Source organism: Adiantum capillus-veneris, chromosome 8 (genome assembly GCF_014529385.1).
Source record: "Adiantum capillus-veneris isolate H3 chromosome 8, ASM1452938v2, whole genome shotgun sequence".
In the NCBI taxonomy this organism is placed as follows: Eukaryota; Viridiplantae; Streptophyta; class Polypodiopsida; order Polypodiales; family Pteridaceae; genus Adiantum; species Adiantum capillus-veneris.
The window spans coordinates 44,068,879-44,080,896 of NC_140938.1; the positions used below are offsets into that span (position 1 = coordinate 44,068,879).

A 12,018-nucleotide genomic window follows, 5' to 3' on the forward strand; every position below is an offset into this window, starting at 1 on the left:
ATTTTGTAACTGATTGGTCTCATAGGTCATTTTGGCCTTTTGAAGATGTTAATATAACATTTCATTTCATTTCTCTCTCTCTCTCTCTCTCTCTCTCTCTCTCTCTCTCTCTCTCTCTCTTTGTTTAACACCCACAGAGGATCAGGAATCAGCACCGATTCACATATGGTCTGGAGATTGTAGAGTATACAGATGCATACACTTACCTTGGAGTTGTCTTCACTGGGCCAAGGTTTTCTTTGGGGACAGCAGCAGAGACTAGAGTGACTAGAGCGTTTGCGGCCTTGGGAGGCTTGGAGAGGATGTCAGTTCCAGGAGCCTCGGACAAAGTGATGGCTCTTTGATACTTTAGTAGCCTCAGCTATGTTGTATGGGGTGCAGATATGGGGACCTTCTGAAGGCCAGGATGGTTGGAGACGTATGGAGAGGCCCTTGGTATCTATGATATCTCGATCGATTAGAGCCAAGGTCTCCATACCCCGCTCTTATCATTCGAGCAGAGCTAGTTGCCCCTCCTATGAAGATTGAGGCGCTTACCAGATGAGTCTCATTTGTGCACAGCTTGTGGGATACTACTAGAGACATATATGCTAGACTGACCCTTGAGTCTTCCAGACAGTTAGCTCTTCAGGGAGACACTTCATGCTGGTATGCACAGATGGCATCATGATTCCAGACGCATGGCTTCACCATGGACGGGCTGCCCCTTTCTAGTACTCTCTTTAGGCACCCTCGATGTCTCTTATATAGGAGGAGATTAGTAGACTCATTCATCAGGACCTGATCCAATTGGATACCGAGAGGGTGTGGATAGAGCCACCACAGGAGTTGGGCACAAAGATGGCTTTCTATAGAGAGCATCTTGATTCGACCCAGCTACATGGACACACACATGTCTCATGGTTTGCGGTGTGCCATTGGTCAGATACGCACATCCTCACATCAGCTGGAGATTGAGACTGGTAGATTCAGAGGGATAGCGGCAGATAGCAGGATATGCCGCTTATGCCAGCTAGAGCCAGAGACAGAGCTACATTACATATGTCACTGCATAGTGTACTATGAGATACGGGGCCGTTTCCACTGCTTATTCAGAGAGGGTTTCGGTCCTTTCTCTAGGGTCATGAGTTATGAGGATCAGAGATGTCTTGGGCAATATCTATTTGAGTTACATAGATATATAGACACTTTACTGGGGGGAGAGAGAGACAGTCCAAGAGATAGATTACATTTTTCTTTTCACTAGATATGGGATAGCGAGAGGAGCAAGCATCACTGCAGAGCTTGGCCCACACTCATTCGACCACTACCGTCCCTCTCATCGACTGAGCACTGGAGCTACGGAGATCCAGACGGCCACCATTGAGGAGAGGGGCTACACAGCATCGACGGAGACTACAGCAGAGGATTGGAGCCATACTCTCTCGACACCAGAGTGCAGATGAGGATGGATTCTAGTAGAAGTATCTGTGTTCTAGTTCTTTCTTTTGTACCCAGACATGGTATTAGATTCACTATTTTGTAACAGATTGGTCTCATAGGTCATTTTGGCCTTTTGAAGACGTTAATATATCTTTCATCTCTCTCTCTCTCTCTCTCTCTCTCTCTCTCTCTCTCTCTCTCTCGTCGGCTAGATCTTTAAGGTTGCTTGGGATAGTTTCCTACGACGTTAAAACTCTCTTCTTCTTCTTCTTCGTCTTTTCTCTCTCTCTCTCTCTCTTTCTATCAGGATAGAATTCTACGACATTAAAATTCTCTTCTTCTCTCTCTCTCTCTCTCTCTCTCTCTCTCTCTCTCTCTCTCTCTCTCTCTCTCTCTCTTTTGAATAGCAGGTCTTGAGTTCAACTCTCCTCGTCGGATAGATCTTTAAGGTTTCTTGGGATAGTTTCCTATGATGTTAAAACAACCTTCTTCTTCTTCTCTCTCTCTCTCTCTCTCTCTCTCTCTCTCTCTCTCTCTCTCTGTGCGTGTTTGAGAAGTGTTCCTATGTGGTAGGAGGTAAGGGTCTTATTGTTTTCCAAATTTCAGACACCATGGCGTCATGCATGGATATATCTAATAGGCTTTGAACTCTTGCATGGAAACATGAAATGTACTGTTTTTTACCCCAAGACTAATGTTCTTACAAAATGGTATCGAAGCTATGCTCAAGCCCCCGTCCCCTGTCTCAATTGACTTATTCCGGTTTTGGCATTCTGGGCATGCACTTTTTTGTTTTTGTTGTTTGTTTCACTCAGCATATGCTACATGACTGCAAAGCTGATGACTTCAATGGATTTGCTATAAGCTCTTGACAATAGTTTGAGATACAAGAGACTCAGCTCTGTTGCCTTTAGTGAATGTTGACAAGTTACATTGCTTGTACAAATCATCAGCACTTTCAGCAGCTTCGTCTCCTGTGGGAGTTGTTTCGGGCGCTGTAGCTGGGCATGGACTCGCGACAGTGGTGAGCTCTTTGATCTAGTTAACACCTAACTCTGATTCTTATATTATACAATTTGAATTGTTTACAATGTGCTGGTTGGCAGCTAGCTGTGCTAGGAGGTTCTCTTCTCTCAAACTACATTTCCGAGAAGGTAAGGGCTGCTGAATGTATTGACAGGTTATGGTCTCTTAAGGGTATCAAGTGACCTTGGTTTCATCCGCATGTGCACCCGCACCCCGCATGGGCACGCCCCCCCCCTCTCTCTCTCTCTCTCTCTCTCTCTCTCACACACACACACACACACACACACACACACACACACACACACACACACACACACACACACACACACATATATGTATGTGTGCGTGCGTTTTCCTTTCAAGAAAGGAGGCTTGACCCTCTTGTATTACATAACCAAGCTTGTAGGCCATTCAAGATAAACAGAACCGGTACTGAAAAAACCCCTGAAGTATGACAATTACAACAAACCATAGGGCAAAAACCACCAGTGATGTAAAGTTCAAGCTGATGGGTGATACATCAAAGGCTAGGGACGAAGGAGGGAATGGCAACTAATGGCAACTGTAGCAGAGAGCTGAAGCAGAAACAGGCCATCTGAAACTTGCAATGAAGAGGCCCAAAACTCCACCAAAGAATCTCCAGTATCAGGTTCCAGATCTCCAAGGCCAAAAGGCGCACTCTAGTAGATCTGCTCACCACCGCATATCCACTTTGCATCAAATTTCAGGAGAGGGAGCCTCTAGCCATCCCTAGCAATAATCAAAAGGGTTATGCCATACTTCAATGTGCAAAAGCATGAGCAAGGGGCAGGACAAAGCTGAAGAAGAGGTTGCGAATGCACCACGCAATTGTTCACCACCTAATCCCCTACCCAACACTCCATGCCCCCACAAAGAAAATCGAAATATGCATATTTATATGTTGTATATATTTATAATAACTTCATGAGTATATAAATAATGTTTTGCTTATTTAGTTGTGTGTGTGTGTGTGAGAGAGAGAAAGAAAGAAAGAAAGATTTTTAACGTCTATGTCAGGCCGAAATCGGCCTATGAGACAAATCAAATGTACATGGTGTGTATGTCATCCGTCTATCGGAAAGACAAATGAAACAAAACTGATACAAAACTGAATTGAATGTAGGTAATGGAGTATCTGAGGAGGGATGGAGCTCTATCTCTAGGGGTATATGCATGTCTATATGCTCAAGGTAGTACAATCATGAGAATGCATCAAGCTATCTAGCTCCATCCTGTACAAATGGGGGGATGAAATGAAATGAAATGAAATGAAAGAGAGAGAGAGAGAGAGAGAGAGAGAGAGAGAGAGAGAGAGAGAGAGAGAGAGAGAGAGAGAGAGAGAGAGAAATGAAATGAAATGAAATGTTATATTAACGTCTTCAAAAGGCCAAAGTGACCTGTGAGACCAAAAAGTTACAATGTGGTGGATCTGATACAGAGTCAGAGTAACAAAATGACAAAACAAATATACTATGGAATCCTGGACTGCTAGGTGTGTGTGTGTGTGTGTGTGTGAGAGAGAGAGAGAGAGAGAGAGAGAGAGAGATAGAGAGAGAGAGATTGATTGATTGATTGATTGATATTGCTCGCAGGTTACTGCCTACATCGGAGGCTCTTTGTTTCTCATTTTTGCAGCCTTCACTTTGTATGAAATTGTGAGTGTGAGGAGTTGAATCCGGAGTATACTGGCCAAATTTTCAAAGAGTCCTAGGGTACTCGAAGGAGGGTGCCCCATGCCCTGGGGTTTGCTGCCATACACTTATTAGGGCTTATCTGTGGTAATTTTTGTATTCTGATAAGCTGCAAGTCCCACAGATGTCTTATGTACAATTCCTGATGCTCACAGATATTGTTGGTGAATTTTTTGAGATGAAAATGGAAAATGAAGAGCCATTCTTTATTAAAAGTGAGTTTTGTATTCATATTAAGGCCTGATTGGTTTTGTGAGATACCAAAATAGACTCCTTTCCATTGCAAAGAAAAACAGAAAGTCTTCAATTGCTCTTGGCTGCCCTTAGTCTAGACTTGGGATGCTTGAGGCTTAGTTTTCCATGAATATGTTCCCATTGCATAATTATTTAGTAAAACTCCGGTGCCAAAAGATATTGAAGTAATATTGGTGTGAAGCAAATAATCTCTCCCCCCCCCCCCCCCCCCCCCCCCCGGGTAAAGCGATTTAGAGGATGCACGACTTGGGGTGGGTACATTTGGAGATTGTTTGGTGGATCACTGCATTGTTGAGTTGATTAAAGATTTAAAATGGGTTGCCTTTTGTTTAACTATTAAATGAAACTTCTGGAGTTGATGCCAAAAGATATGAAAATGCAAAATGTATAAACATAAAGTTGATGTGCAAAGCAAGTAATCTCTCTCTCTCTCTCTCTCTAATTGTGTGTGTGCGCGTGTGTCATTGTTGATTGGGTGGTTATCATCTTGCATATGGGTGGTGGATGATACTGGAAATGTTCTTTCATTCCTTGATGCGGTATCTTGTTTTCGCATGAGGCGAGGAGACCGTTGAGTCAAAATTGAGGAAAAAAACCTTGCTCCAATGCAAACTCTCCAATCGAAGATAATTGCCAAGAAGGTATAGGCAACTATGCCAATGGGCACCATTACTCCTCTCGGGCGGGAGATTTAGAGGATGCTTGCTGATTTTTCTCGTTCCTCCTTTGAATGTGGACTCACGTTTTCCTGATTAGAAGCTTGTTGATGCGAGGTTGGTTGCATTTCTGCTGCCAATGTTTATGCTCTATCGCAATCTGATGTATGGATTGTGCGGCATGGTAATTAGCTACGGCCCCTCTCCATGGCAGCCATGAGGTGGAAGCAAACCATGGCTAGTATTTAGCAATATCATTTACCTGTGAAGGAATGTATTTTCTTGTGGCAATGCTGGTGGGAGTTTTACTTGGCAGCTTGTTGCGTGCTTGGCATATTGTGCCCTCTCGTTGTCTCAGATGTCATGATGAAGGAGATTGTGCCGCACTTATTGTGGGGCTGTCACTTCTCCCAATCCTTCATTCGATAGAGGTGTCAGCTGCTCTTCGATTGCGTTTTCCTTCCACCACTTTTCATGGACGGTTTTGGCTTTTTGGGGAGCTTTAGTCTCTACAGTCTCAATTGACAAGCTTTTTTGGTTTGGTTAGATTTTGGATTTGTGTACCATTTAACACGATCGCAGCTACTTAATGTTTCAGGGCATTGCTGTTGACCCGTTTCCCTACTTTATTCGCTGGTCAAGTGTTGCATTTTGCCTATGATGTTGGGGACATTACTCTTGATGCTTTAGGTTTTATTTTGACTGTTTGTTTCTAGCCCTTGGGAGTCCTATGTTGCTTGACCTTTTGTATCGTTTCTGATTGGTGGGTTTTCCTTGCTTTGAGGTTTCCCACTTGTCATTTACATCAACAAGATTTACACCAAAAAAAGGTGTGTGTGTGGAGAGAGTGGAGTGCGAGCCCTGCCCCTTCTACGAACCCTATCTCTTGCCTCTGTATTAGCTTGCCTCTACGCGAGCAGACCTAGGTGCCTTTACGTGAATTAGGCCACGCTAAAGCCTCGGTGCAAGCTGTTCTCCTGCGCGCCCAGCCTTTATGCGTGACAACCGGTTGCTGTATTCTACATATCTTGACTTTGCCATTGGGTAGCTTTGGGGTGTGTGTGTGTGTGTGTGTTGTACATATTGTGTTCGAGTGTGGTGTGTGAGCTCTTCTTTGTGAGATGGAACCTGTTGCAAAAGCGAATCACACCACCTATAAAGTGCATGTAACACTACTTAGATCAACATATGTTAATCGAGGACACAAATGACACGATAGGTGCACGGAGGGAGGCAATCTCTATAGTTTGTCAAACTAAGACCATCACACACATACAACACTTTGGAAGGCCAACTAAACCAAAATTAGGAATCTCATTGCTCTCACTACACCACCCAACCTGCATACACACAAATGGAAGGAAACTCACGTTAGCCCGTGTGCTCCGTTTCGTGTGGAATGCTTGGCGTTGTTGTGTAGCTCTCGCTGAGCCTATCGCAATGGTGCAATCAAATCTCCAATGCGATGAGCGAGTAGGAAGTAGCGTCAAGCTGAAGTTGACACTCTCTCTCTCTTTCTGTCTCACACAATCAACAGCAGCTCAAAACTTTAATAAAGATAAAGTTCTCCTTACAAAATGACCTAGGTACCTTATATACTAAGGTTACCATAGGTTAAACCAAAATAGAGTCCAAAGGGTCAAATGGCTTTGTATTTACAATCTGGAAGTGCCATTGTACCTCGGCTCTTGCAATTAGAATAGCTACTCATTATTAATGATGGTTTTAACCACAATCCGCATCATTTCATAACTCTCAAAAAATAAGAGTTTGGTACGAAAATTGAGTTATGACGTACTGTTGACCCATGGGTCAATATTCCTCCCCTTCGAGTGCATGTCGTCCTTGACATGATCTGAATATCAATGTCGGTGCGGTCTTTGTTGTCATTGTTGTTTTGTATGCTCCACTACTTGTACATTGTCTTTTGGATGCCTCAATAAATTCCTTACTAGAATCTCTTTTGATGTCTAGTGCTTGTCCTTCAGGAATGACTTACGGCTTTGAGTCTTCATTTGTTTGCTCTTCTTCATTGGGGACTCCTTTGTTCCTACATCAAAGTGATCAAAGTCGCATTGCCATTATTAGATTTTGTGTGTTGTGTAAATCATTATATTGCTTCTGTTTGATACATGAATTAATTGAAGCCAGATAAACCTGAACTAATTTCCCAAGTTAGTAAGTTGCTTCAAAATGGCCTTATCCGACATCATTTGCGACAGATAACCATCTATGAGCTATCATTGTTTATTTGTCCCCAAAACTCATATACATGATATACGGGGTATGTAGATGGCTATCATGGCTTCAGATTTGAGAAAAAAATCATCTTTGGCTAGGTGTTATGTCTCATGACATTCATTCAAATTTTCTTCACCCGTAGCTTTTATTCTCTATTCATAACCTACTGACAAAGTTTAGCATGATTTGGACTTGTATTTGGCTTTCTATGCTAACTTTTTGGATTTCAGTCCTGAAAATGACTGATGGGCATCTCTAGCACCTTCTGGCTGCCAAACCTTGAGATGAATTATATATTGAGCATCCTCTAGACATGTACAACCACTATTGATCACTAGAATTTTTGCTTGACCCTTGGTTGTGATAAATGACTGAACCCTCATTTTTGCCTCGGTTGTTTTTTGTTTTTTGTGAATACTGGTAGTCCCTTTTGTTTGTTAGGCTTCATTAAGTCACATACAAGATAGAAGATGATCAACTTCCTGTATACGGCCTTGTAGTCGTGTGAAGTGTCTGATAGGTAGCTTTACACTTGATGGATGCTTTCGTTTAGTCGCGTCACCAACTTTCTTTGTCCTTGCAGGACCTTCCAGAGTTTTATGACCATTCTCACTTATATTTGGCTTCATATTGTTGTTGAAAACTGATCAGCATTCTTTTCTTACCTGTGACATTATAGCTTTGTGCATATGGCTTTTGAGACATACCTCGTGAAGTTTCGTCATTTTCCTGTGTCTTCTTCTCTTTGTACTGCTCAGGCATCTCTTCAATCTTTTCTTCATCTAGACTATGGAATTTTTCATTTTTTTTTCTAAGAAAACCTCAAAAAATATCTAAATAAAACAAAAACTGAACTCAACAAAAAGCCAAATAATTCAAGTAGAATTCTGAACGCTATGTACACTGTATACATGTCCCTAGAGGCTCATATATGTCTTTTATCCCCGTACTCCTCCTGTAACGCTATTATGAGGACATATACTCTGATTTTTATCAAGAAATTATCACAATCAAATGCAAAAATTCAATGCAGCTCACAAAACATTGCCCTCTAATATTCAAACTATTGGGCCTGCATTTAGAATACCTCCCTCCCTTCGATTTGGAGTCCTCTTGGAGGACATGGTATCGTCAAGGGCATGTGCTGTGCTTGGGCAATTAAAAATTGTGCAAATGCGGAACTTGTAATGTAGCCCTATTATGCACACACAATCAATGCATGAAAAAAAATTATGATGTGTAAGATGTGGATATAAACAATTTTCTTATTGACATTTGCTGAGGAGGCTTCCTATTTTAACCAATGTGATGGTCTTTGAAGCTCCTATGCCGTTTACTTGATTGAAGGCTTCCAAAGCTTTTCTTATGCATTCACTTTATCTCCTGATCCATAAGCCTTGTGCATCATGCAGTGGTGAAGTAAGCGACTTGCTCTCTTCTAACTGTACTGTATCGTAGGAGGAATTGAAAGAAATCAAGCGGCAGTGCGTTGACAGTGGTTTTATTGGTTTCCTTTGGGACCTACTTCTTTGTGATGATTGGTTGTTTCATTGATGATGCTCGTTTGAGAATCCATACTTGTCCCTGGTTTGTTTGTGTTTGAAGAGACTTCTTTGGGATCCATTTTATCTTTGTGTGAGTCAGCAACGGTCTTTACTTCAGCCCTTGTACGCTTGGTTGGGGATGGGCTTCAGACTTTGGGAGTTGATACTTTAATCCTTTTGGAATCCAAATAAACTCCTGACCTCTTTGTGCTTGAATCAACTTCTTTGGAACCCAAAGCTGAGTTGCAAAAGCTTGGGACTTTGTGATTTTCTTAGCTGCTCTTGCAGACTTTGATTGTTTTTCTTTTGGTGTTGGATCTTGTGATTTTTCATCAGAGATCTTCATCTTGTTTATCCATACCTGCTTTTGACTGGTCTGGCTCTTTAATCTAGATTTATCGAAGTTTTTGACTTTGACTTGTTCTTTGCTTTTGACCTTTCAAGGTTGTTACAGAAGTTGCTAGTGATTGTGATGACCTAAGTTCCTAGTAGGAGATGTCATAAGAATCATCACTGTGGTTATGGAAAGTCACTATTTGTTTACTTTTGGATTGTTGTTTTTGAAATGACTTTTTTTAGATAAATTGATTAGAGCGTTGTTAGTTCGTTGACATGGCCGTGTTCTTTTTGACTGAGTCTTTTCTTCCTGTATAGGAGCCATGTATGAGGATGCTTGTTGCGGTTGCATCACCATTGGGGATTTTGGAATCCATTTTTGATGAACTTTATTCTTGTTGTGGTGACATTGGTTCTTGGGTCTTTGGTCTGAATAATCATTAAACCATGCATTAGTTAAAGTGTTGTTCGTGTCCCTTGCTAGGTTGTCTGAATTTCCATTATCGACATCTTCTTGAAGCTCCAAGTGTTCTACAAAGTCATAGAACTCGTCTTCTGATTTGCTACATTCCTTTGTTTGCTCTTCATCTCGGAAACTTGTTGATGCCTGGTTCTATTCGTTTTCTTGGATCACACTCACTGTAAAGTAAGGAACTACATCAAAGCCACCTTCATCACAAAATTTCATTGTTGGATCGTCTTGAATGTAGTGCACACATCTAGAGTATGTGTTCCCATTCTAATGGCTCTAATGCTTTTTCAAAAAATGGTTTTGGTATATAAACCTTATCTTCAATCACCCTTTCTATGATACATTCCTCTCGCTTTAAGCTTCCGCATTGCTAAGCTCCACACATCCACAATTCTTTAGGCTTACCCAACCATGCTGGAAGTTCTGATCCTTTATCGTAGCAGAATCAAACTCCTCCACAGGGGTTCGGTTCACGTCCTTATAACTACGGTCCTTCAAGTTTATCCTTGTCATGGTTTCTATGCGTCTTAGGTAGATATGGTAATAACCCCAATCTTGGACCATTTTCAGTTGTCGCATGAATGGTCTTTCTATAATGATGTCATAGTTGTTCTTCTTGCCAAAGTCAACAATAGCAAAGGTATGCTCATATTCAATGCAACAAGAAGTAACAACTACTTTTTCTAGTAGTCCTACGGGCTTTTCCATGTGTCCATTTGCAATCTGCAGTTTCATCCAAGTAGGCTTCACTGCTAGTTTATTCCATTGTTTCCAGATCTCTTGTTGCAATGTCAACGCTAGCTCCGCTGTCAAGGATTGCCATGGTTTTTACACCTTGAAATTCCACAGGAAGAGTGGTGTTCCCATATTCTCCCTCATAATACTCTCCAACCATGTTTAATGAAACTGGCATAGTGTTTAGCTAAGGCATTTCGAGCTCTTTGATCCCTTTCGATTTGAGTCATTGGTTTTTTACGCCGAATTTCTCTAGGCATTTTTTCATAGTAGTCCACATGTTGATCTTATTCTGAGCAACTCGGCTAACGTTATCATATATGTAACTGGGGTAGGTAGAATATCTATTAGCCTTTTGAATCAATGACCTTGTTGGAAGAGAGTCTCTGTGATGGGGCTACAATAACATCTGACTTGGTCTCGTGCTCTCTCGTATAATACGTTAATGTTCTTAGCGAATGGGATTGACTGTCCATAGACTATATAAATCCTTTGGCTCCCCAATGTGTCTCCCCAATATGATTGCACTTCTAGATTCATTTGAGATCCAGTCTCAATTTCCTCTATTGATGGAAGAAACACTCCGTTTTCATCATCAGTCTGGTTTACTCGTCTTCTTAGCTCATTGACTTCATTGGTCTCTCTGACTTGTTTCAGTATTTTGTCAAGACCATCTATTTCTCTACAACTCTCTGGTATAACTAGGTGAAATCTCTCAGAAGAGTTATCTGTAGTATTCAACACTATCCTTGGTTCTAATGTTGGGTCCTTGAGCTTTACCCCGTGCTTGTGACTGGAATCAGGCTCTATTTGTTTCTGTTTTGGTGGGATTACTGATGTACATGGGACAAGGGTCACATCCTTAGGTTTTTCAATTGGTGGTTCTAGTAAAGCTTGGGCTAATTGAATCATTTTTTGGAACATTTCAAGCCCTTGCTTTTCGAGTTTCTCATATGGATATGTCATCCTCCTTATTCTTGGGTTTGGTTGTTTTTGAGCCGTGCGTCATAGGCTTTTAAGACGACACCTAATGGCTCATTAACCTTCTCGACCAATACTGATCCTCCTAAACTAGCACTTCTCGGTTTCTCCTCCGTGGATGGTTCTTCTGGAGGTTGAGACGTCTGCGTAAGAGAAGGTACAACCCTTTCCTCATCTTGTCTTATCTTCTCTTTAGCTTAGGTAAGCTCCTCAACTAGGGATTTCTGTTCTCGTTCCCTACGTACCTTCATCCTAGCCTTTCTAGCTTTCCCATTATTCCATTTGCTCTTTGTTTTTGGACTAGGTGCATCGATCTTTGGTTCACCCGTCTCTAGACTTGCATCAATTTTTGTTTTCTCTATCTTTGGGTTCTCATCAGCTTCCTTTTGAGCTTGGACTCTCATAACTACTTGAACTGGCATGACGTTTTTGTTTTCCAATCTATTGGGTAGCTGAACGATCCTTGAGAAATTTGTTGTGATCTTTTTGATTTGGTTTGGACTTTTTGGACAGTCAGGGATCAAGTGAATGATGCCATAGTCAAGACAATAGGAATTTACTTGAGTGATCTGTATCTGAGGACATTGTTTGACCAAGTGGTTTTCACAACTTTTGTGATAATCTATCTCTGGTTAAGG

General features: G+C 41.6%; 1 protein-coding gene across 2 annotated transcripts in view; it reads left to right on the top strand.

The window, feature by feature from the left end:
* LOC147452052 (GDT1-like protein 1, chloroplastic) overlaps positions 1-4,375 on the top strand; it is a 48,340-nt gene extending 43,965 nt beyond the window's left edge. Inside the window, exons 9-12 of one of the 2 annotated variants that reach the window (XM_086517875.1) lie at positions 2,376-2,446; positions 2,529-2,576; positions 3,593-3,659; positions 4,062-4,375. In XM_086517875.1, the coding sequence (XP_086374001.1) occupies positions 2,376-2,446; positions 2,529-2,576; positions 3,593-3,659; positions 4,062-4,120 (245 nt within the window). In that variant the 3' untranslated portion in view covers positions 4,121-4,375. The remainder of the gene's footprint in view (positions 1-2,375; positions 2,447-2,528; positions 2,577-3,592; positions 3,660-4,061) is intronic. The other variant, XM_086517876.1, reaches the window with a different exon arrangement.
* The last annotated feature ends 7,643 nt before the right edge of the window (positions 4,376-12,018 follow it).